This window comes from Chelon labrosus (genome assembly GCF_963514085.1).
Source record: "Chelon labrosus genome assembly, chromosome: 3".
NCBI classification, from domain to species: Eukaryota; Metazoa; Chordata; class Actinopteri; order Mugiliformes; family Mugilidae; genus Chelon; species Chelon labrosus.
Genome location: NC_140339.1, coordinates 788,829 through 815,480, shown reverse-complemented (window position 1 = coordinate 815,480; position 26,652 = coordinate 788,829). Strand labels below are relative to the sequence as shown.

At 42.5% G+C, this 26,652-nt stretch overlaps 2 protein-coding genes across 4 annotated transcripts; both read right to left on the bottom strand.

The window, feature by feature from the left end:
• Positions 1–1,310: 1,310 nt before the first annotated feature.
• Positions 1,311–14,179, bottom strand: LOC311485579 (NLR family CARD domain-containing protein 3-like). Of its 3 annotated transcripts, none has more exons than XM_084541100.1 (8): positions 13,373–14,179; positions 11,054–11,164; positions 9,650–9,728; positions 9,302–9,506; positions 6,817–8,602; positions 5,239–5,415; positions 4,099–4,272; positions 1,311–3,291 (listed from the first exon to the last, which is right to left on the bottom strand). In XM_084541100.1, the coding sequence occupies exons 2-8, from the start codon at positions 11,161–11,163 to the stop codon at positions 3,270–3,272; spliced, it is 2,553 nt and encodes an 850-aa protein (XP_084397226.1). In that variant the 5' UTR covers position 11,164; positions 13,373–14,179; the 3' UTR covers positions 1,311–3,269. The 3 variants fall into 3 exon arrangements, with proteins under 3 accessions (XP_084397226.1, XP_084397227.1, XP_084397225.1); XM_084541101.1 differs by lacking the exon at positions 13,373–14,179 and adding an exon at positions 11,252–11,576; XM_084541099.1 differs by lacking the exon at positions 13,373–14,179 and having other exon boundaries at positions 11,054–11,576.
• Positions 14,180–16,238: 2,059 nt separating this feature from the next.
• LOC311486100 (tubulin polymerization-promoting protein family member 3-like) lies at positions 16,239–24,294 on the bottom strand (the record flags this gene model as incomplete). Its single annotated transcript, XM_084541863.1, has 3 exons — positions 16,239–17,714; positions 22,567–22,779; positions 24,268–24,294. 3 exons carry the CDS (start codon positions 24,292–24,294, stop codon positions 17,520–17,522), a joined length of 435 nt encoding a protein of 144 aa, XP_084397989.1. The 3' UTR covers positions 16,239–17,519.
• Positions 24,295–26,652: the final 2,358 nt, after the last annotated feature.

The following is a 26,652-nucleotide window of genomic DNA, read 5'->3' as shown; positions in this document are numbered from 1 at the left end:
GCCTTTAAAGTCCTGCTGAGTCTGTTGTTTATTTGATGGTTGATTTCATTTGAAATAAAAGTGATTGAATGTTTGTCTGTAACCTGAAGGATTAAACTGATACTCAGCTGTAATCCAGAAATAAAAACTCATTCAGTAAAAGTTTGATATGATTCAGGATTATTGTCATTCTGTCAGCTGATCTGCTGCTGTTTAAACTCCTCATAGGTTGTATAAATCTACAGTTCAACCAAACATAGAAGTAATAAAACAGAAGGTGAGTCAGTAATCCTCTGAGTCATATCTCATGTTCTCCTTCAGACACCAGCTTGTAATAATAATGTAATAATACCTCTGTTGGGAACAATTAGAAACTTGTCATCTGCCCCCTGGTGGATTTATCCATGATCTGCAGTCAGTAGCTTTTGGCAGCTGTTTCCAAGATGGCTGCTATCACTCATTCAGTCATTGATGATGATACTGAGATTTCACAAACACTTCACAGTTAAACTGCTTTATTACCAGTACTTTGATATGTATCTATGCTTATAATACTACCATCTTGACTTTGAGCCAGTAGTACTTAGATCATTTATACATTTTGTACTTTTAAACTTACTTTTAACTGCTAATTGTGCTCACTTATGGTTTATCTGGTATGAAGACCAGCAAAGACACAAGACACGTAAAACATCACCAGCCTTATTCACACATTTAGCAGCTCATTCATTGTTTCCCACTGGTGTGACTTTAAGCTACAGAAATTGCACAGAGCTTAAACTCCTCTGCCATGGTACTAGTGCTTGGTGGTGATTTAAGTTCCATCAATTTTATCATGGCTTTGATTATTTATTTAATTGTGCTTCACTTCCGTTTCTGATATTTTGATCTAAGTTATTTAGAGAAGAGACATGTAGATTCTTCTCACCTGGGTGGACCCCCACACTCAGACCATTAATATATTTGCAGAAGTAAAAAGGCTCTGCTTACCCTCTGTGACGAAGGCCAAACAATGAACAATGAAATACACACTCACATCCAATAATCCCCTTAGTTATGGTAGTGAGTGCACGCACCACTTACAGCACAACCAGATAATACACATTACCACATTTAGTTTGGAGTATACAATTTATTGTCATTTTTGTCATCTCAGTGTTTTCACTGGTTCTCACCAATGTTGATTTCCTTTCTCTGTCCCAGGGATCAACCAGAGCTGTGGCTGAGGCCTGATTAAATATGTTCAAAGATTCTCAGGTGTGCTGCTTGTGGAAGTTACCAACTGAAAGTAGGTCAGAAAAAGAAGAAAGATCCGAGGCACTCAAAAAAGATGCATATAAAAACTTTTATTAGACTACTTAAACATGCTTACGCGTTTCAGCCTAGCTGGCCTTCATCAGAGCAGTTCTAAAATGGCTGTGTGTTTGCCACTCTTTCTAAGCTGATCAATCAAGCAGGTCACATGACTAACAGAGATCACCTGCTTGATAAATCACATGACAATCCATGTTAAAAAAGAAAATAGAAAACAAGAAGTACAATTGGTATCAATACAAAACATTTCATGAAGCAACACTATTTATCAAAATACAGAAGCACTTTGTCATTTTTTATCATATAATTTAGAGCTAGACAACAGAAATACTAATCTCCATCACATTTAATGTGGGCATAACCTGGGATGTTGAAATAACCTAGAGAAAAGGAGAGAAATCAAGTTCAAGATTCAGTCCTGGGTATATTGTTGCTTTTAAAGTATAGATCCAAAACGATTCTCTTTGTAAAAGTTTTTTTAGAATATCCCCCCCCTCTAATTGATTTTGCAATATGTTCTATTCCTAATATTTTTAGTGTGTCACTACTGCCATGGCCTGCCTGTTTGTAGTGCAAAGCCATAGGGTACCTGGGATTAGATGTTCTTATGGCGTATTTATGTTCGGCCTACCTTGTCTTGAGTTTTCATTTTGTTCTTCCTATATAGAAGCAGCCACATGGGCATTCAAGCCTATAAACAACATAAGTAGTATTACAGTTAATAAATGAATGTATCTTATACTCTTGACCTGTTGTAATGTCTATAAAAGAGTTTGTCTGAAAGTAGGTCAGGGCTGATTTTTTTGTAGTATGCTAAGTTATGTTGGTTTACGTAAAACTTGTGACTACAGAGAAGCAGAATATGTAATCATCATGGTTGTCTGTAGAAATCATGTTTGTTATTTTATCACATTGAGTTCAGGAGAAGTGAATTGATTTGTGTAGCTAGTGGTTGGTCCAGAGGGAGGGGCTGAAGGTATAAAAGTCTGGCCACCAAGGAGGGAGAGGGGGGGTCGGAGGATGATGCTCAAGGTATAGCGGTTTAAATGTTTGCTGAAACAATTTTCAGTTATTTTTCACAAAGTTTTTGTAAATAAAAGTACGCTTATCTTTTGCAACCAAAGCATCTCTTTGGTCTTTTTTTCTTCACACTGAATATTTGACCCAGGTTTTGTGATCCCCTCTATTTTTGTGGCCACCAGTTCTGGCCAAAATTCGATCAATTAAATGCCCGTAGTGAGAAAGAACACGACATAAAGCCCTTAAAGGTTTTAGAGACTATCAGACATTCAGTTTGAAGGGTTCTATTCATCAAGCACACAAAAACATAAACAGGCAAACCTTCTTAAATTTCTTCTGGGAGATAACTGAATAAACTACTCTGTATAGATTAGTCTGAGAATATGAGTGTACCTTATCTATGAATGACCTGGATTGATCTTTGTGTGGATGGAACTGGACTGTGAGCTTTACAGTCAACAGTTAAATGTTTGAAACTCTTCTACCTGCTGCTCTAGAAACATGTTTTATCTTCAGCCCACAGAGACTCACCACCAGTTCTACAATCAGGAAACACCCAGCATCTCATCTGACAATCTGACAAACCCAAATAAAGCAAATATCTCCTGCTCTAATAAAATAAATATATTGATGAAACAGGAGTAAAAACAACCGTTTCTACAGAGACAAGAGAAGACAGACATTAGAATCTAGTTTGAACAAACATCTACACAACAACAGGAAGGACTGTTGATGCTGGCAGGTTGACATGTGTCTGAATCATTCATGAGGGACTGGACTTGATTTGTTGGAGCTCTGTGAAGAGTTGAAGTGCAGCTCTGTTGATGGTCTTAAATGGAGACCATGTGGATGAAGCTCCCCTCTCCACCTCCCAGTAACATGGTCCAGTCAGAGTCTGCTTCAACCTCTGGATCATCAGGACACAGCTCATCCTCTCACAACACACACCGTCCTGTTTACAACAACATGGTCTTCCACCTGTAGAGAGGAGGAGAAAGAAGAGAGGAGGTGAAGGAGTGTTTCCAGAGTCTCCCTTCATCATCACATCCAGTAGAAAGAGCAGCAGGGACTTCAGTCCTGTTCAGAGCAGCAGTGGAGCAGCTGTGGAGCTCAGCCAGCTTCCTTTCAGCTTCATGTTAACGTGTTGGAGTGAACACACACAGACCTGCAGAGACTTTTAGCATCAAGTCTGTTTCCTCTGCAGATTTGACTAATAAACTGCTGAGAGTCCTGAACGCTTCATTACTGCACCAACACTTTAGTGATGGATTTACTGCTGCTCCATTTAAACAAAGATCAGCTGACTAATAAACATGGAGGCTGTCATTGAAGAGATCTGATCAAACTAATGACACATGTGATGACTCTGCTCATGGTTACTAAATGTAATGCTGGTTCTGTGATGTGCAGGCTTCAGTCAGACTGATCTCAGAGCTGTGATCAGTTGTTGATCAGATCTGATGAATGACCACCACTGTCTCTATACATCTTGGAAGGCTGTCAGCTGGAATCCAGCTTTATTTCCTGGACACATCAACACAACAACAACAGTCGTCTTCACATCAACTCAAACACATGATCACAACAAGCTTCTGGCTCATCTGATTGGCTGACTGTTGTCTCTCTCTCTGTCTTTCTGTCCAATCCTGAAGCCTGTCTCCATTCTCCTCTCACAGCTTCACTGAGAAGCTGCAGGTTTACAGGAAACACTGGATCTTTGATACTAACTGTGTTTAGGACAATACTGATGAAAGCAGCATGGACTGACTGGAACCCTCTACTCACTCCAGAGTCTCCAGTTTATAGTCTGGACTCTCCACGAGATCAAGAAGCTGCTTCACATCTGAATCCTTCAGGTCGTTGAATCTCAGGTCCAGATGTTTCAGATGGGAGGGGTTGGACTTCAGAGCTGAGGCCAGAGAATCACAGCTGATCTTTGACAACCTGCAGCCCCTCAATCTGAATAAAGAATAAAAGATGAAATGATTGATGATCAATCAGATGTGATGAGGTCTGAAATGTGTCCTGATCAATGAGCTGAGTGACTTTGTCCTCGTGTTATTGTGGATCTTCATCATGTCAGCCTTCTACAGACATCATCCAAACGTCAGCACAACATTCAGACAACTATTCATGTCAACACAGATCAATAAGATGCTGCTGACCTCATTACAGGATCAATATCTCCTCCTCACACATGTTGGACTACAAACTGTTGATTAGTTCTTTGATTCCAGGACCTTCTTCTTCCTGGATTTGGTGTCTCAGGAGGTTTGTGTCATTCAAATGTTTAAGGACAAGTTGACATGTTCAAGTGTGTCTTCCAACAACAGTCACATGTCATATGGACATTACAGAGTTCTTCAGATTCCTGCTGTCCACACTGACTGTGAAGTGGTCTCTTCCTAACACAACTCCACTGTTCAGCTGACACTAATATGAAGCTTCAGCAGTCTGACTGACACTAATCAAAGTTCCTCTTTGAGTTCCTGTCCCTCCACTGCAGCTCAGCAGGAAACACTGTGGAAACACAAAGATACTGACTGGATGTGCTGAAGAACAAGATGAGTTGAAGATCAACTTTACAATCATTCATCCACACAACAACACTGTGGATGTTGTCCTCCATCTTGTCTCATTGGAGTCAGACTATAAGGGGATGTCTCCACAGACAGTATGGACAGAAAGAATGATTAGTGACACCAAGAACTCTGTTAATGTACATGTGAACACTGGACTTGATCTGGTTTGTGATCAGACCCACCACCGATGACTGAGGAGATACCTGCTGATGTTCAGGAACATGATGCTCCTTCATTTAAACTCTTTGAGCTCCTTTTCTATCTGACAGTCCTGACAAGAGAACTCATCTAAACTGGATCTCCATTCTTCAGAAGCCTGAGAAGAAAATAAATGAAAACTTACATCAGAGTCTCCAGCTTACAGTTTGGACTCTCCAGTCCAGCAGACAGATGCTTCACTCCTGAATCCTTCAGGCTGTAGTTGTGACTGAGGTTCAGATGTTTCAGATGGGAGGGGTTGGACTTCAGAGCTGAGGCCACGACTTCACAGTGACTCTCTGAGAGTCCACAGCTATAAAGTCTGTCATGAGACAAATAAATAAAATGTGTTATAATGGAAGAAGACATTTCTATGAAGGTGATGTGTTTGATGAGTGGACAGTTGGACACATCCTGTTGGACATGTTGTCTCCACATCAGTGGTTCAGCTCATCTTCTCTGACTGTGTTTGACAGGAAACAATCATTCTCATCATCTCTCTCAGACCTTTGTTTAAATCTTACGGGGTGGCCACAGTTTTTGAGGTACACTGATAATAAATATATAAAAACGTAGGGATTTTTGTTTCCTTTCAGATGGTGTTGGTTTGATTTGTGTGGGACGTATGGTTTGGACTGTAGCTTCCTCCGAGCGAGGAGTGCGCCGACCAGTTTTCAAATTTTTCCCCATGTGTGTGTATGTGGAATTTGAGACCCGTTTTTCGTCCAAAATAAATTTCCCACCTCGCCTTTCTCAATCGACTGAGGCCACAATTTTCACAGTACGTGCGTGGAAATACACAAAATCGTAGAGGACAAGCGGCTGACGCTCACGATGTGTTGGTTTTCCCGATAGGACTTGTAGTTTTTGATTTCTGAGCATTAGTTGGGACCCCTAATCCTAGGGTCCAGTTGTTTTGGACCTCCCTCTCACTCAGGCAGAGGTGAGAGGCAGAAGGAGACTTCAGCAGCAGCTGGCCCTGGTAGCCATGACAACCGGACCCTAACGAGCTGACACACGCTGACACACGCAGCAGAAGAGGAGCACATTCACACAGACACAGAGTGCCAAAACATTATGACCCCTCAACCCATTACACCAGGACCCATCACCATGACCACCAAGCTAACCCATAGCGGGGCTAGCCGCGAGCTAACCCATAGCGGGGCTAGCCGCGAGCTAACCCATAGCGGGGCAAAGCGCTGCAGCCCAACACGGAGGATAACGGGAGCTTGTCACAGTCATCACCACGCACACTTTAAACTGGACGGCAGCATCATCGGCACAGTCAAACTTTCAGCAGGAATTTTCTATTTTATTTTATTATTTATCTTTTATACTCTACACTTTCTGATATTTGATTTATTTATATATTTTTTCTTTTTGCTGCTCTTTTGTATGCTGTTGTAAACTGTAATTTCCCCATAGCGGGACACATAAAGGTTTTCTTCATTTTAATTTTAATTTGAATGAAAAGGCCTCAGAGGCTGCTTCAGCTAAACTAACTTACTGATGGAGAGAATAATAAGACAGAGAAATAGAAAGAACAGAGTCAATAACTAGAAGAACAGCTTTAAACAGCTGGAGAACATCTGGGACTAAATACAACTGACTGTGATGTTTGCAGTCAACAAGTGGAACACTGTTTGAAGAAGAATGAGAACGTCTGAAGAACTAAACTACTAATCTCCACTGATTGATTCTGTTAATGATCAGGACTCACTCAGCCTTTCTGCAGTTCCTCACAGCTGGGATCAGTCTCCGTCGTCCCTCCCATGATGTTCTGTACTGATCCAGGTTCAACTCATCCAGAACCTCCTCTGACATCTGCAGCATGTAGGCCAGAGCTGAGCACTGGATCTCAGAGAGTCTCTTCTCTGATCTGTTGTCTGACTTCAGGAACTCTTGGATCTCCTGATGAACTGAGAGGTCGTTCATCTCCATCAGACAGTGGAAGATGTTGATGCTTCTGTCAGGAGAGATTTCATCAGTGTTCATCTTCTTCAGGTTGTTGATGGTTCTCTGGATGATTTCTGGACTGTTCTCTGTCTGACCCAGCAGACCTCCTAAGAGTCTCTGGTTGGACTCCAGAGAGAGGCCATGAAGGAAGCGAACTAACAGGTCCAGGTGACCATTTTTACTCTCCAGGGATTTAATCATGACTCTGTTCAGAAATTCATCCAGAGGTGAGTTATTGTAGTTTCTTCCCAGGAAGTCCTCCAGCACCTCTGTCTTCCTGTTGGTGTAACAGTGGATCATGTAGACTGCAGCCAGAAACTCCTGAACGCTCAGATGGACGAAGCAGAACACCTTGTCCTGGTACAGTCCTCTCTCCTCTTTAAAGATCTGTGTCAACACTCCTGAGTACACTGAGGCTGCTCTGATATGGATGCCACACTCTGTCAGGTCTGATTCATAGAAGATCAGGTTTCCTTTCAGCAGCTGATCAAAAGCCAGTTTTCCCAGAGACTCAATCATCTTCCTGCTCTCTGGACTCCAGTGTGGATCTGTCTCAGCTCCTCCATCATACTTGACCTTCTTGACTTTGGTCTGAACCACCAGGAAGTGGATGTACATCTCAGTCAGGGTCTTGGGCAGCTCTCCTCCCTCTCTGGTTTCCAACACATCCTCCAGAACTGTAGCAGTGATCCAGCAGAAGACTGGGATGTGACACATGATGTGGAGGCTTCGTGATGTCTTGATGTGGGAGATGATCCTGCTGGCCTGCTCCTCATCTCTGAATCTCTTCCTGAAGTACTCCTCCTTCTGGGGGTCAGTGAACCCTCTGACCTCTGTCACCATGTCAACACACTCAGGAGGGATCTGATTGGCTGCTGCAGGTCGTGTGGTTATCCAGAGGCGAGCAGAGGGAAGCAGTTTCCCCCTGATGAGGTTTGTCAGCAGCACATCCACTGAGGTGGACTCTGTAACATCAGTCAGGATCTCAGTGTTGTGGAAGTCCAGAGGAAGTCGACACTCATCCAGACCGTCAAAGATGAACACAACCTGGAACTCTTCAAAGCTGCAGATTCCTGCTTCTTTGGTTTCAGTAAAGAAGTGATGAACAAGTTCCACCAAGCTGAACTTTCTCTCTTTCAACACATTCAGCTCTCTGAAAGTCAATGGAAATATGAAGAGGATGTCCTGGTTGGCTTTGTCTTCAGCCCAGTCCAGAGTGAACTTCTGTGTTAAGACTGTTTTCCCAATGCCAGCCACTCCCTTTGTCATCACTCTTCTGATTGGTCCATGTCTTCCAGGTGAGGCTTTAAAGAGGTCTTCTTGTCTGATGCTTGTTTCTGGTCTGTGTGGTTTCCTGGATGCTGTTTCAATCTGTCTGACCTCATGTTCATCATTGACCTCTGCAGTCCCTCCCTCTGTGATGTAGAGCTCTGTGTAGATCTCATTCAGAAGGCTTGAGTTTCCTGCTTTAGCAATCCCCTCAAACACACACTGGAACTTCTCCTTCAGAGCAGATTTAACTTTACGTCCACAAACTGCAGCTTCAAGTCCTGAATGAACAAATGAGAAAGAAAATATGGAGACAGAAAATCTGAGGATCTAAACATTACAGTGTGTCTTTAGTTTTTCTTCATCCATCAGTTTGATTCATTAATAAGTAGAGGACCAGATGTTTGCATCATATTAACAGTTAGTGTAGGAGCCAAATTAAGTTTTGTGTTGATTTGTTTCTTTCTTGTGAATAGTAGTGAGTGTATGTGTGTGCGTATGAATGAGTGAGTGAGAGATTATATATGGCCACAGGTTGTCTGTTTACCCCCACCTAGTGGACTTGAAGGTCAGTGGAGGCTGAAGGTGGAACCCAAGGGGAACAAGGCTTTAAGAACAGGAAGCCACAGCATCTGGGCGTGGCTGAGAGGGCAAACAGTCTTTTGACCGTGCTGCGTGGAGACGTGACAAGCCAAGTCAATCCGTTTGAGAACTAAGAGAGTGCTTTAGTTTAATTTTTTTTTTATTTTTTTATTCAAGTTCTGTACCACCAACAACAACAATAAATGGACATTGGAACAACCGGATCAACCACCATTACTCATCTTCTACACTACACCAGCACGCGTCAGGATATCTCAGTCACCAGTAGCAGTAATTCAGGGATCAAAAGGGAGAAACAGAAAAGCTGCTACAGTTAGGAAACATAACCTTCCTCCATTTCCTCTTTCCATCAAGTTAAAGCTGTTAAATCCTCTTACTGCTCTGCAGACAGTCAGCCAGCTCCTCCTGCTTCATTCTCCTCAGGAAGTTCATTGTGATCTTCACAAATAAATCTCTACTGCTCCTCCTCTGCTCCTCATCCTCCCTCTGACTCTCTGAGCATTCTGGGTAATCTGGATTCAGAACCTTCTGGATCTTCTTCAGCTCGTTCTTCACAAAACTGATGATGTTCTCCTCCAGCAGCTGGAACAGAAGGAGAACCTGAACATTTAATTTAAACCTGGAGGAACTCATGGTTCATCAGTCAGTCTGAAGGCAGACAGCATGATCTAATGATGATTCAGCCTTTCATCTGTTGTGAGAAGTCAGTTTGTACATGAACAGACCGTAAACATGGAGTCCAGGTCTGGTTGATGTTTCTGTGTAGACTGACCACCAGGAACCTCTGAGCTCTGCTCCAGAACCCTGTGGAGAAAACATCATAGAACATGATTCTGTACATGCCTTATTGAAAGTGATGAGTCAGGTAACTATGTCACCATGTGGGTCTAATTTCAAATCAACGCTGAATTATCTAGTATACCTGGTCATGTTCATACTGATTCAGCACCCTTCAGTAATAAATTCTTACATTAACCAACTTATAAAGGGTAAACACATTCCCAGCATTTATTTTCTGCAGTAGATATTTTTGTCCAGTGGCAGCAGAATTGATCTATAAAGATGGAGACAGTGTCAGCGCTTGAGATAAAGAGTAGAACAAGGAAGGTGTAGCAAGGTGAAGCAGAAAGGAAGTAAAACTATGTAGAGTATCTCATCTCATCTTAAGTAACAAGTAGTGACTGGTCAAAGGTTGAAGAAGATTTAATGATTGTGAATCCTCTCTTTCTCAGGTGAATGATGGTAGAATATTTGTTCCTGTTTAGGAAATCACAGATGGAGACACCACAGGCCGACAGAGGACTTGTTCCAGAAGAGTGGTGGATGCACAGCTCATGCTGAGGAGGATCTCCTGAGAGATGGAATCCACCATCACATTGTTCAGATAAGAACAGAGATCTCCTTTCTCAACATTCAGAGGAACAAACATACAACCCAGGTTTATTCATTGTCATTTGATTTTTTTTTTATTTCTCCTGAAGCTGAATGTTGAAAGGCCACTGAGTTTCCTAACTTAAAGGAGCAGTGCAAAAGAAAGAACTGAACTAACAACATTATTTATTTATTTATTTTATTTATTTATTTAAAGAGGAGTGCCTCTTGAGATGTGTCATCTCATTTTCGAGAGGGTCCTCTCGAAAATGAGGCAAATGAGAACTATTTTAAATTCCTTTGAACTGAAAGGTTCCCTATGAAAAGAGAACTGTTCTGTGTTTAGTGTTACTTCTTTTTGAAAGACAGCTATTTATTCTGAGTAGATTAAGAAGATCATCTGGGGCCTCATGTACAAAGAGTTTGAATCTGAAGAATCTGTTACCAGGTTTGCTTCCACAATATTTTCCTAGTGTTGTAAACCCTGATATGATGTGGTGGGTAGATAGTGATTACAAAATGGTTGAATTGGTTCTCCTCGACCCAAAGATTAAAAAGAACAGGGTACTGAGTTTCCTAACTTAAGCACAGATAAACATAAAAACTGAACTGATCTAACAAAGTAATAAAATATACTTTGAATTCTTGTTTTACTAAAGTGGTCTCCATGTACATAGGTGCTCTAGTGTTTTCATTCCTCTACAACTCTTTGATAATTGAACTTTCTTCATAGTGTGTTATGGAAGTCATTACATTACCTTCTATCAGCAGGTTGTTCATCTTTAAAATTAATATCGTGATCCTTAGACCAATCACTCTTGAAGGAGACCCAGCTGTGTTCAGGAGAGTCTGGTCTCTGCTGCTGCATCCTGATACAAACAAATGAGTTGAGAGTAGAAAACAGTGAATAATGAGCTCTGACATAGAGAAGAGTTGGTCAGAGATGGTCCTCTCACCTCAGAGCTTCAGTCTGGATCTCATGTTCTCTACACAGAGTGGTTTTAGAGGGAGGGACTCCTGTCTTATACAAGTATCATATAATGAGATTGCATGGTCAGACATGGAGGGTTGGTCCTGAGCCGCTGCACTCGCGCGCGCCGCCACTGTGGCCCAACCTGACCGGTGCCTAACACCTAGCATGTTTTGATGATGGGAGGAAACCGGAGTGCCCGGAGAAAACCCACGCAGACACGGGGAGAACATGCAAACTCCACACAGAAAGGCCTCCGTCCCGGGGATTTGAACCAGCGACCTTCTTGCTGTGAGGCACCAACGCTACCCACTGTGCCACCGTGCTGCCCAGAGAGAGAGAGAGTAGAGGACAGGAGCTCAGTGCATCATGGGAAGTCTCCCAGCAGCCTGGACCTATAGCAGCACAACTAAGGGATGGTTCAGGGTCACCTGTTACAGGAACCTTCATAGTAGAGAGAATGTCTGATTATGTTACAGGCCTCAAGACGACTCACCTGTTCACACAAGATATATACACTCACCGGCCACTTTATTAGGTACACCTGTCCAACTGCTCGTTAACTTAAATTTCTAATCAGCCCATCACATGGCAGCAACTCAATGCATTTAGGCATGTAGACATGGTCAAGACGATCTGCTGCAGTTCAAACCGAGCATCAGAATGGGGAAGAAAGGTGATTTAAGTGACTTTGAACGTGGCATGGTTGTTGGTGCCAGACGGGCTGGTCTGAGTATTTCAGAAACTGCTGATCTACTGGGATTTTCACGCACAACCATCTCTAGGGTTTACAGAGAATGGTCCGAAAAAGAGAAAATATCCAGTGAGCGGCAGTTCATGACAATGAGTTCACTGTACTCAAATGGCCTCCACAGTCACCAGATCTCAATCCAATAGAGCACCTTTGGGATGTGGTGGAACGGGAGATTCGCATCATGGATGTGCAGCCGACAAATCTGCAGCAACTGCGTGATCCTATCATGTCAATATGGACCAAACTCTCTGAGGAATGTTTCCAGTACCTTGTTGAATCTATGCCACGAAGGATTAAAGCAGTTCTGAAGGCAAAAGGGGGTCCAACCCGGTACTAGCAAGGTGTACCTAATAAAGTGGCCGGTGAGTGTATGTGTGTGTTTGAGAGGCAGGAGTCATCAGCTGTGTTCCTCATAGCAGCTTGTTAACTGTCCTTATTAAACAGAACTCAATTCAATTCAATTCAATTTTATTTATATAGCGTCAATAACAATACAAATCGTCTCAAGACGCTTCACAAAAACCCGGCCTGAAACCCCCAGAGCAGCCTGAAGGCAACGGTGGCAGGAAAAACTCCCTTTTAACAGGAAGAAACCTCGAGCAGAACCCAGCTCATATGGAGGGACCCATCTGCCTAAGGCCAGCCGGGTACAGACAGAAGAAAGAGAGAAGAGAACAGCAAGATAAACATACATCTGTCATAGATACACATATCTGACTAAAGTGTACACTCACCATTCTTCTTCATGTGATCAGTTTCTCTATTTCTTATGTCATTCTCTTAACATGCTTCATGCTTCACCACAAACTAAATGATAACTGCTCATATATTCCCACAACATCATGAAAAGGACTCAAAACATGTTTGAGTCCTTAAAGTCACATTTCTAATCAGCTAAATCCTGTTCTACTCGTGCTTTTAACACCTTTAACTTCTATTGTGTAGCTTCTACTATGCTACTGCCTGTCTGAACTTTTCAACACGTCTTTCATATAGAAACAATAATGTAAAGCACATATCAACATCCCCTTTAACCTGGATGAGTATGAGCATTCACATTCACACATTCACCCACTCTCACCCAACTCACCCAGCTAGACTTCATCCTTAACTTGGTAATCGTTGTCTCTCCCATAAAATGAAATGTAAATAAATGCCCAGGAGCCACAGAACAAACATGGACAGACCGCCATGTTCTACTGTTGTTCTCTAAGAGAGAAAGTGAAACTTGTTCCATTGTGTCTGTCACAGTTTACAACCTAGTTCCTCCATCAACAGACTTCACTCATATATCCAAAAGAGTTTGAACAGTCCTTAGACATGATTTGTGCTCATCTGACTCACTTTACTAACCTGTTTACTGATCATGTGACGAGACGTGTCGAGGCTTTGAAGCGTGTTCTGAACAGGTGGCAACATCCGGGTCTGAAGATTGAAGCCAATGCGGAAGTGTAATAAACTGCAGTTCATGGAGTGACCGCTAGAGGCTCCAACAGGGAGCAGATCCCCATAGACCCCCATGTTAAAATGCCCAACTTTACAGCAATATTAAACATGTTTACAGCCTGGTACAAGAAACGGTTTTAGTCTCAATGTCTTATTTCACTATTCATGACAACTGTACGGGGGGTGAAGTTTTTTCTAACACGTTCGTTTATTTTTATTAAGGTTTAAAATTCTGCGTAATTGTTGTTCGGTTAATTGTTCTAACAGACCTTCAAAGAAAACTGCTCTCCAGTTTTTTCGGTGAGTGAAACTCTGGTTTTATTCTAAATATGTTCGTACTAATTAGCAAACATTGGTGTCTTAACAAAACAGGCGCGTTAGCTCAGCTTGTTAGCTAGCTCGTTAGCCAGCTAATGAATTAGCCTTCAGGTATTTCATTAGCTGTGATGTTAACGGGAGCACATTGTTGGTTGTCACAGTTATTAAACCGACTTGTATAGAAATGAATAAGTAATATAGAAGTGTTGATGATACCTTTAAACCTAATGCCTCTGTATGAGGTTGGTAAAAATAGTTCACCTCATAAATTAGCTAACATGCATGTAATGTTAATCTTGAACTTGCTTTTGACAATATAACGAATAGCTTCAAATCATTAAGAAGTGGTGACCTGTGTGCAATATGATTAGTGTAACTTCAAATGATTAATGACACCTGAACAGGCCTTTGTTGCTACAGATGTCATACACAGGTTCTCCAGTGTTGGATCTGTCATATTTATATTTTTTTATCCTTATGTCCTCGTGCTTTTTAGTTTCTTATATGTTTGTCCAGTGTTCCTGGCCTGCACCAGACAGACCATGGTATTTCTTTCTGCCACTGTTATTAACCAGTTACCTTTTTCTTCTGTAGGACACTCTGGGAGAGACAGTCAATAGGTTTGACAGCAATATAAACCCCTCTGGGTTTTAAATAGAGAGTTTTGGTCAATTCAGAGTCTGGATAGAGTTTATATAGTTTGGAGAGTTTAGAGAGAGAGATATGGTTTGAAGATTTAGGAGAGAAAGATAGGTAAGAGGATGGAGCCAGCTAGGAAGAGACATATTCAGTGTCCTCTTCCTAGTTCCACAACCTCTTTCACTTTCCTCTGCCTGCTTAAGCCCATGCCATTTGCCTAAAGTGACAGAAAAACATTACACAACCTGCCATATCAGATGATACTACCATTTTGGGGAAAGTTACACACACGGAATATATTCAAAAAATATTTTATCATACACATGTGATAATTTAAGTAGAGAAATTATCTGGTCATACATTGTTTTGTAATTCATAGTCATTCCCAAGAGCCATTACAGACACAACAATTCAATGCATCACACATTATGTGGTGAAGAGCTACAGCTGCCTGTGATTATACACCTGGCCAGTAGGTGGTGTCGTGTGCACGTGAAGCTTCAAGAGATGAACCCTTTCTCGAACCTATTGGCTCTAGTGGTTGGATGCCTCATGAGGCTTCATCTCACCATCACTACTGTTTACACAGAGAAAGAAGAGACAGGAGTCACCAGTCTCGTTCCTCAGCAGGTTGTTAACTGTCTGAAGAATAGTGATGTGTCGGTCGCGAACGAGACGGCTCTAAGAGCCGGCTCTTTGAAGTGAACGACGGGAGCCGGCTCTTCATTGGGAGCCGATTTAGTTTTTTTCTTTCTTTTTTTTTTTTTCCTCCGCTTGTTTTGGTGAAAGCCACACGGTGATTGGTCAAGATGTGTGGCGACAACTGCAGTGTCCACACAAAGAGCAGTAGGGGCGGGGGGAAGGGAGGGTCAGACACACACAGCAGTGAGCACACACACACGGAGGAAGACAAGAGAGCGAGAGAGAGGAGGAAAGAGCGAACGAGAGAGAGAGAGAGAGAGAGAGAGGACGAAAGAGCGAGCGAGAGAGAGAGAGAGAGAGAGAGAGGACGAAAGAGCGAGCGAGAGAGAGAGAGAGAGAGAGAGAGAGAGAGAGAGAGAGAGAGAGAGAACGACGAAGAAACGGTGAGAAAATGAGCGACAGCAGCAGGAAACGTAGTAAAATTTGGACCCATTTCAATGTTATAAGCAGCTCAAATGCTTCAATGTAAATAGTCCATCTTCTTGCACATGTGGAACCAGTGAATTTTCTGTTTTGTTTGTTTTGTTTTTTAAACTGGTGAAAAAAGGAGTCTTGAGCCCTGGATGGGTCTTTGTTTTTTATAGCATACTTTATAGTTTATTTATTTTTTTATTATTTATATATTTTTTTTATTCTCTGTTAAAATTTTTTATTCTCTGTTCAAGTTTGAGTGTGTTCAGTTGCTAAATAAAGCCATATAAATGATAAATATTTGATATAGTGTATGTTTTTTACATTAGTAATTCATTTTACACATAGTTTTGCAGTATTTTTGGTGATAAATATACTTTAAGCAACAGAAAATCTGAGGAGGCACTTGGGAGCCGAAAGAGCCGGCTCTTTTTAGTGAGCCGAGCCAAAAGAACTGGCTCTCCAAAAAGAGCCGGAATTCCCATCACTACTGAAGAACGTCGACCTGACGCCGTGACCACCATTAGTGCTCACTAGCGGGGATACTGCCCCTTGTGGTGGAGTTAGAGACGTACACTCTGCTATAATCCATAGACATTAAATTTGTCTCAGTTTTATTTTTCATTCAAAAACAAAAAAACACATAAAATACAGTCACTCAAACATTTGTGACCACACACATTTGTAGGTCTCACACCTCCTCAACTGGGACCTGGTTCCTCATGAGACGGTTTGAGGAACTTACGTGTTTGACGTGTTCTTGTCAGAAATTTTCCACAAAGTGAAGACAGCTTGTCACCCAAAATATTTAAAGAGATTTTTAAAAACACAGTTGAATCAACAGCTCACTCAGTCATTGTAATACCAGAACCTTCATGAAGAGAAGATTCAGTGCAGGGTGGTTATATTAGAATGCATTCACTAGTGTACCTAATGAACTGGACAGGCAGAGTATATTTGGCAGCACATTTATCTTTAACAGGCAACTGCATCTGAACAAACCCAACATTTGGAGAGAGGAAGGAAAGTTCCTCCACATGTTCCTGCAGAGGAAACAGAACACAAGAGAACATGAAGCTCTTTCAGAGATTTTATTCATTCAGTAGAGTCACCTGCATCAACTCCATGTGTAAAAAGTTCAAGTCAAACACAAAGATGATGAAGCATGTTGAAAATGTTTCTTTAGCAGAAAATATCTTTTAAAATTTACAGGTTTCAGATCAGAGAATCCCCAAACGTCTTCAGAGTTGAAACATCAATGAGATGAGAGTGAATCTAGATGCTGTCAAAATATGAATCAGGTCTGAGTTACATTAAGAAAGATTGAACTAAGGAATGACTAAAGCCTCTTTCAGACAAATGAAGATTACTGGAGTTAATTTAGCTCCTGGTTCTTCAGGACATTTGAAGACAGGATATGTTGTGTAGTCAACGTTCAGCAGGATAAAGACAAATGCCTCCCCTAGGGGGCGCCACAGAGCTGAAGGGGAGGCAAAGAGAGAGACACATTAAAGATGTTTTGTAGATTTGGTGTGACGTCCACTTCCTGATGAAACCTCTGATGTCCAGTTAGAGAGAAGAGTCTCTGTAGAACAGTGTCTCAGTGATCTGTGATCCGTTGAACTTTTTATTATTAACAGTTCTGTTGGTTCTGGCCTGAATGTTTCATGTGAGGACGCGTCTCTGGACAGGATTTAAATTACAGGAGGAGCTGTGAGATCAAGAACAAACAGGAAGTCATTTCAGCTTTAATTATTCTGGGCCGGACTGGAAACTGTCTCACACACTGTGGACTGAGGACACAGAGTCGTGTCTGAGTGAGACTACAGAGACTGAAGACTCAGTCCAGATGTGTGATGAACATTTCAGACTCAGGGGGGCGCTGCTTCTGATCTGATCTGATCTGAAACCAGTTCCAACACAGAGCGTTCAGGGTCTGGTCCAGTCTAAGTGCTGTAGAGGAGCTGTACTTCCTCCTCCCTCCTTATTTCTCCGGCTTGGTCTTGGCGTCGTACGTCCCAGCGTTCTTGTACGCTCCAACGTAGCCCGTGTTCTCCACGATCTCCTCCCGGCCTTCTCGACCTTTGCCCTTACCGGTGTCATCAAACCGCTCCTTGTGTGATCCTGTGTAACGGGACGTGTCCGTCAGACGGTCCACCGCCGCCGTCTTCGCCACTTTCTGATAGAGACACAGAAGACTTAAATAAATCTACTCAGGTCAACGTCCCAGCAGAATACTGCTGAGGACACCTGTCTGCTCCAGACCGCCCTCTACAGGCTGAACAGTGGAACAGCTGATGGAGGGCTGGAATTAGAGAAGGAAAAAGATTTAGATAATCGTATAAACAAACCTTATATCATTATTATCATTATTAGGGACGTTTCAATCAAGTTTCTCTTCCCCCTGATCTGGTCCTAAATGTCCTAGAGTTGGTCTCCTGTGTCTTCCTAAAGTCTGTCTCTGTCTTCCTTGTCTTCTCCTAGAGTTGGTCTCCTGTAGCTTCCTAAAGTCTGTCCTTGTCTTCCTTGTCTTCTCCTAGAGTTGGTCTCCTGTAGCTTCCTAAAGTCTGTCCTTGTCCTCCTTGTCTTCTCCTAGAGTTGGTCTCCTGTAGCTTCCTAAAGTCTGTCCTTATGTCCCTTGTCTTCTCCTAGAGTTGGTCTCCTGTAGCTTCCTAAAGTCTGTCCTTGTCTTCTCCTAGAGTTGGTCTCCTGTAGCTTCCTAAAGTCTGTCCTTGTCTTCCTTGTCTTCTCCTAGAGGTGGTCTCCTGTGTCTTCCTAAAGTCTGTCCTTGTCTTCCTTGTCTTCTCCTAGAGTTGGTCTCCTGTAGCTTCCTAAAGTCTGTCCTTGTCTTCCTTGTCTTCTCCTAGAGTTGGTCTCCTGTGTCGTCCTAAAGTCTGTCCTTGTCTTCCTTGTCTTCTCCTAGAGTGGACTGGATTCAGTCCAATAAATCTTTCAGTCAAAGTTAATGTAGTGTGGAGAGGGTAGCTGGTACCTTGTGTTCTCTACTCCAGAAATGTTCTGGTCATCCAACGCTGCCATAAACTCCCTAACCCTCTCTGGAAGATGTTTCTCCTTGACGCTGTCTCCAGGAAACTTTTCTCTTCTTTTAAACGTTCAGTGTTTGTTGTTGTTGTTTGGGTGCAGCCTTTGACTGAGTGGACTCCATGATTCTGTTTAGATGATCAACTACTACCACCTCACCACACATCCACACTAGTTACTGTAATACTGACTAACAGAGGACTACCTTCATGGATACACACTGGGTTCTAATCTTAGTTCTTATATTTTTATCAGCTTTGATTTTGGTTTATTCTAGACTAAAATAAATAACTACAGAATACTGACCATATTAAAGTTTGAGTTTCCAGATGAATGAGTCAGCTAACACATCAATACAGTTAATGAATCTAAAAGTGACGTCCAACCAGGGATGAAGCAGTAGATGGTTACCTTCACATGAAGCATCTAACCCTCAGACATAATGTGACTTTGTGTTCTTATCCATGTGAGACCCGCCCACTAACAGACAGATATGTGAAGATTAAAGTACATTGAGCTTCATGTTGAGTAGATAGAAGAAGGTCTGCTTTGGGAACGCTGAAATGTTTCATAGAAACGTCACAGGTAATCATCTTAAAGGTTGTTATCAGAGTGTTCCTGATTGAAAACATGACTCAGGAACATAATCTGACTTTCTATCCACCTTATTCCTGGGGGCGCTGATGTAGAAACGATTATGGGCGCAACTTCCGGTGACAGACCGGAAGTAGCAGTGAGCCATTGGTTGCTAGCGGTTGCTAGCGGTTTTCGTTTCCCGTAGCGGTTTATTTGGAAATTTACTGGTCTTTACTGTTATTTATTAAACGATTATCAGCTCCCGCAGCATTTAAAAATGTTCTTGCGCAGCTCGGGAACATGTTGCGCTGTTCGCGGTTGTACTAATAACCAGGCGAAGTTGAATCTGTGGCTACAAGAGCAGTGTTTTGAACATGCACCCGGACGAAGAGGGAATGTTGTTGTGAGAGTCGGTACAGTTTCCATCGCCTACCGAGGGATGAGGAACTCAGAAGGATGTGGCTGAAACAACTCAACTTGAAAAAAAAAACAATAAAAAAAACACCGAAAACATTGTACGTGTGCTCGTTTCATTTTGTTGACAAAAAGCCCACGGAGAGCCCGTACCCTACTTGTGGTTGTGAGAGACCACTGGGTGCTAAAGAGGACTGACAGCAGTGTCACAAGAATAACAGTGTATAATATATACAGTAATAGTCAAAGGTTTGGACACACCCTCTCATTTAATGGTTTTTCTTTATTTTCATGACAATTTACATTGTAGATTCTCACTGAAGACGTCAAAACTATGAATGAACACATGGAATTATGTAGTAAACAAAAAAGTGTTTAATAACTCTAAATATGATTCATATCTTAGAGTCCTCAGAGTAGACACCCTTTGCTTTGATTACTGCTTTTCACACTCTTGACGTTCTCTTGATGAGCTTCATGAAGTTGTCACCTGAAATGGTTTTCCAACAGTATTGAAGGAGTTCCCAGAGATGCTGAGCACTTGTTGGCCCTTTTGCCTTCACTCTGCGGTCCATCTCATCCCAAACCATCTCCATTGGGTTTAGGTCAGGTGACTGTGGAGGCCAGGTCATCTGGTGCACTCTCCTTCTTGGTCAAATAGCCCTTACACAGCCTGGAGGAGTGTTTGGGGTCATTGTCCTGTGTCCTGGTTCAGTGTGCCTTCAGTTTTGAATAGGTCCCCAACAGTATCACCAGCAAAGCCCCCCCCCACCATCACACCTCCTCCTCCATGCTTCACAGTTGGAGCCATGCATGTAGAGACCATCCGTTCACCTTTTCTGCGTCGCACAAAGACACGTTGGTTGGAACCAAAGATCTCAAATTTGGTCTCATCAGACCAAAGCACAGATTTGGTCTAATGTCCATTCCTTGTGTTTCTTGACCCAAACAAATCTCTTCTGCTTGTTGCTTTTCCCTAGTGGTGGTTTTCTAGCAGCTATTTGACCATAAAGGCCTGATTGGTGCAGTCTCCTCTGAACAGTTGATGTAGAGATGTGTCTGCTACTAGAACTCTGTGTGGCATTGATCTGGGCTCTAATCTGAGGAGATGTTAACTTGTGATTTCTGAGGCTGGTGACTTAGATGAACTTATCCTCAGCAGCAGAGGTGACTCTTGGTCTTCCTTTCCTGGGGCGGTCCTCATGTGAGCCAGTTTCATCGTAGCGCTTGATGGTTTTTGCAACTGCACTTGGGGACACAGTCAAAGTTTTTGCAATTTTCTGGACTGACTGACCTTCAGTTCTTAAAGTAATGATGGACTCGTTTCTCTTTACTTAGAATTCATACCAATCAGGTAACAGTTGTCAAATAGGGCTGTCAGCTGTATACCAACCTGACTTCTGTACAACACAACTGATGGTCCCAACCCCATTAAAGAGGCAAGAAATTCCACAAATGAACCCTGACAAGGCACACCTGTGAAGTGAAAACCATTTCAGGTGACTACATCATGAAGCTCATTGGGTTTGCAGCGCTGTCAACAAAGCAAAGGGTGGCTACTTTGAGGAATCTAAAATATAAATCATATTTAGTTATTTCACACTTTGTTTACTACATAATTCCATACATGTTCATTCATAGTTTTGACGTCTTCAGTGAGAATCTACAATGTAAACAATCGTGAAAATTAAGAAAAACCATTAAATGAGAGGGTGTGTCTGAACTTTTGACTGGTAGTGTAATATTTTGTTCAATAATAGAATAATTCCACTTTCTCTGTGCATCAGTGCATGATGTCCCTGTCTTTCCCTGTCTCACAGCATTCTCAACCTAAATTGAAAATAAATTAAAGATTCATTCGTTCATTCATATCTATTTATTCCATTCATAGATTAAATACATTACATGATTATATACGTAACACCATCAATGAAAAGGAGCAGGAAGAAGAAAACTTATGATACCTGCCCCTTAAAAATAGTTTTAATTACATTTAATTGATTACAAAAATAATCGTTTGTTGCAGTCCTACATTAAAAGCAAAGAAAATTGTCATTAAAACTACCAGAACAATAAACATATACCTTCCAAAGGATGGTAGCAGCCTGGCTGCATGCTCTGCCGATGATGACACTAATACCAAGGCTCGGTGATGAGTTGGCCTCTACGTCTGCTTTAAGGTAAATAAGATTGTGTCCCACGCCACGATCTCTTTTAACAAAACGCGTCCAACTTTTATTACTGTGCAGGTACTGATGCGCCTCAGAGCTTTTTAGATGATGCCTCCCCGTCCGAAGCGGCAGAGTTAAAGTAGCTAACTACGCCACTGTATGTTATTTTAGGCCACTTCTTCATGTCATCCTCCCACCCCTCTATATTATCAGGCAGCGGGATTGCAATGTCGTCTTGTTTGAGCTGGTGTTCCCACATGATTTACGTGTCGAAGTAGTCAGAGAAAGTGGATTCGCGCTGACAGCTAGCATGTAAAAATACCGCTTCCGGTCCGTACCGGAAGTCTCGCCCATAATTCACGCAAGGGCTCATGGGAGCTAGGAATAAGGTGGATAATCTCTATAATCATTGTCTTTCCAGTTAAATGTATACTTTCAGTCAGATTAGCTTTCCCTGGACGACTGAGGAGTGTTTAATGATCTGAAGAGGTTCTGACCTGCCTCCCCTCTGGGCTCAGGCTCTGAGGACTGGATAATCTGATGGTTTTGAAACATGGCAGCAGAGTGAGATGTCTGTCTGTGGAGCAGCTCTGGACTTGTTTCCTGCAGCTGAGCGTTGAGGCGTGAACACAAGCCAGAGGCCAAGTAACACTGAGAGGATGTTATAGCTGAGCAGCAGGTCTGATCACGTTTTAATGAACCTGAAAACTGCTCTGGACTCTGGAGCTGCAGGATTCACTTCTTCCATCTTTGGCTGTGATGGCTGAGAAGTTTCAGTCTAGTCTTGAGCTCATGACATTCAAACTAGATCATGTCTTCAGGTCTCACCGTCACTCCGACGTTGGTGGGCTCTCGGCCTTCCACCAGTCTGAAGATGGACTGCAGCGCCTCCTCTTTGCTTTGACCCCTGAACCTCTTTGGAGCCAAATCCTCCAGAGCTTTTTGAAACTCCTCGTAGGTGATGACTCGAGACGTCTTCTGTCTGTTCACAAAGACAACACACACAAACCTCTTTTTACTTCTCAGAGGTTTGGAAACTGTCTAAAATGTTAAAGGGTAAATGTTTTAAGACTCTGAGGACGTGATAATCCAGTAACATATAACACCAGTGAAGACGTACAGTACATACAGTATGACATCTTTAAAAGTCCATACCTGACTTTAACTGGTGGTAAATTAATAATGGGGTTCAGTGTAAGACACCAGAGCTCTGAACTGATCTGGGTGCCACCTCTTCTCCCCAGGACAGATGCAGTTTGATCGTTGAGTTTCATCTTTATTGGAGGTAAAAAAAAAAAAAAATAGACTATAGCCTCTGTCACTCTGGATGATTGATGACCCCGGAAGGGCTGTGTGGTGAAGGGCGGGGGGTGTGGGGGTGGTGGGCATGGGATAGTAGGATACCGTAAAAGGCTGATATATCGATAAAGGTCAAAGTTGAACATATGGGAGTATTTAGAGTGGATCCATAAGGGGGTGTCCCTCTGCCACATTTCTCTGTTTGTAGCATTTCCTGCTCAGACTGTAGCCTGGTCAGTGCCTCAGACTGCTGAAGGTAGCTGACTCTTTGTCAGACACACACAGAATTTATATGTGTATTGTATTTTATTGGTATTATACTTTTATTTGAATTATACTTTGACAGAGGTTGAACTGACGTTAGAAGGTGAGCAGGGACTTGATGAGCAGGACCCATCTTACCCCATAATCATCATACCGGACACTCCGGAGAAGAGTGAGGTGACTTCCGGTAAGAACGTTTTATCAATGATGCGCTGATAAAATGTTAAAGTAAGTGATGTGTCTCGTCGTGATATTTTCTAACATTTGGTTTGGAAAGGTGAAGAAGGGAATGACAGCTCCAGCACTGAGGATTTGCCTTACCCCGTAAACCCCAGACAGAGGAACAATAGAGCGATCCGGCTGTCGGTAAGAACATTTTATCTGAAAATTTTATTTTAAACAACGTCCGGTTATATTTAAAATCTGTCTCTCACCATTCAGAAGGCTCCAGGCCCCAGCCGCTCCGAATGGTGATACGGTCGATTAGAAGGACGAGAAGGACGAGAAGGAGAGGACATCTGCGCCGAGCAAGGAGAAGAAGGGCCCTCAGAGAATTCTGGAACATATTCTTCCTCCCCACACTCTGGCCCTTCCGCCCACCGATAACTACAACCACCAATTCAAAAACTACTCGAACGCGGGGATTCTGTGGTTAGAATGGATTTCACACAGCGAAAATGTCGCTATTGGACACGCTCTCAACGGAGGTGAGAAGAGGCTGGGGAAATACGTTGTAGACGGGTATGCAGAAATTGACGGAGTAAAAAAGGTGTGGGAGTTTCTCGGCTGTTTCTTTCACGGGTGTCCCAAGTGTTTCTCCCTCACGAAGTTAACCCCCTGACAAAGATTCCCTTTGAGCAGCTCCACTGGGCCTGGCAAGAAAAACTGTTAAACCTGCGGTCTAAGCTAAAGGTCTCGGTACAGTTCATATGGGAGCATGACTGGACCCGCATGACAAAGTCTGACGATCGGGTGAAACAGTTCCTGAGTCATCATCGCGCTCCGCAGCCTTTAACGCCTCGCGATGTGCTGTTTGGAGGTAGAACTTGTCCCATCCGTCTGAGGTACACGGCGAGTGACACTGAGCAGGTTCGTTACGTGAACGTCACATCCTTGTACCCCTATGTCAACGCGCACTTTGACTACCCTCTGGGTCACCCTGAAATTATCTGTCAGGATTTTAAAGATCCGTGTATTTACTTTGGTCTGATCAAAGCCGTCGTGCATCCTCCTCTGCCTATTCTGCCTTACAAAACCAATGAGGTAAACTGGTGTTTACTCTCTGCCGCGTGTGTGCTGAAATAAACAGTCAAACCGGCTTGTGCATGCATAGCGACAAAGAGAGAGCTTTATCCAGCACATGGCCGACCCCCGAATTCACAAAAGCCCTAGACCATGGGTCACCAAACTACGGCCCGCGGCCGACTCCGGCCCACCACCCCCCTTTGACCGGCCCCCCAGCCCCTCTGCCCCGCACCACTTGAACCGGCCCCATGAGGCAATCCCCAAAAGTCGTCATGGCCTATTTTTTTTAATTGCTTTTTGAAAAATAATAGCATGTCTGCATCTGGTATTTTGTTGTTTTTTTCAGTTAAAAATTGATATTTAGTTTTAAAATGAACTATATTTGCCGAATTTTCATCACATGCTCGAAATCATAGCCGCGAGAACATATTCTCAGAAGGGGGTGCTGAGAAAAAAAAAGCTCTGCGCTGCAACATTAATAAAATATATATACCAGCGCGGCTTGACTCCTACACCATGGCAATATTGTTACATGCAGCGGTGACACATAGTCAACTGCGTTATTTATTCACGAAGCCACCCAGAAAATACATAATGATAAGTGAAGCATGTGTAGCCTACGTGTAGTATACACACTGATATGAATCTCATTATTAGAAATAAAGAGAAAATCAAGAAACGCAAGACATGAGATCAGTTCTCAATCGAAAACTGAAAGGAACTTTTAATTCAAAGATAATTCAGAGTTGATTGGTCGTAGGTTTGTAATGACAATGAACCCGGTGCCTCGGCCATATTAATTAAGAGTGCAAAAATCTTAACTTTCACAAAACAATATTACATACACATACATAGTGGAACCAGAAGAAACAATGTGTCACAGAGTCCGTGTAACTGTTCATGGTGCTGATCACTTTGGCAACGGTAAACAATTTGTCACAGCTGTCCATGTAAATGTGGTGCTGAACACCTTGTGTAAAGGCGTGCTTTTATACAGTTTATAGTTATTAGTGTTTCCAGTTTTAACTTTTAGCATTTTCTTTTTTCCCCACTTTTTTCACTTTATTTCGTGTATTTATTTTTGGGTAAATACATTTTTGGGGTGCAGCAGCCCCACCAGCAGGGGGGGGGCTGCAGTACCCCCAGCACCCCTACTTCCCGCGGTACTGCTCGAGATCAAGCAGTGACAGACAACATATAAATGTCTACTGAACATGCTCACCTGGATAGACATAGGCTGGCTAGTTGTTCTATTACTCATGTTATTATAATTTCAATGTTTTTTTTTATTCTTTTATTTATTTATTTATTTATTTGACCTTTAGACCTTTATTAAGTGCTGCACACAATTATTATTAATATTATTATTAATATCAATAGGCCTACCTATAATCTTTATCTTTATTACAAAATAAATAAATGGAATACCTGTGGTATTGCAAATTAAAACAAAGTGTGAAGACTCGATTACTACTTTTGCAAAACACTAGTAAAGATAATATGTGCCAGGAATCAAGTGTTGATATAGTTGTGTGGCTATAATAGTGGGGATGGCTGTGCCAGGCTAGTGATCTCTACTACACAATGCTGGTGGTCATTTTGGTCTGGGTCATACAATTCTATGTTATATAGCTGACAAGGCCCCGGCCCCCCATCACAGTCAAGAAAGATAATGTGGCCCCCAGAGAAAAAAGTTTGGTGACCCCTGGGTTACATCAACACCTTTTTGAAAGGGAAACAGAAGGCTTCAGGCTACCCCTCTGAAGCACCGGATGAGGCTGGCAGGGACAGGTATGTCAGAGACTACGCGGCTAACCAGGGTATCCAGTTAGATCCGGCTAAAATCCATCCTAACCCTGCCAAAAGACAGATAGCCAAATTATGTCTCAACAGCTTTTGGTAAGTTTGCCCAGAGAACCGAGCTGGCTCAGACCAGCCTCGTCAGAAAACCTGAAGAATTTTTCTAGTTTCTGTTTTCAGAGCAGCATGTCGTCAAGCATTTCGCCTTTCTGAACGACGAGGTGGTGATGGTGCAGTGGCGGTACGGTGAGCGTTACATTCTCCCTCCCGGGAAAAGCAACAACATTTTCATGGCTGCATTTACCA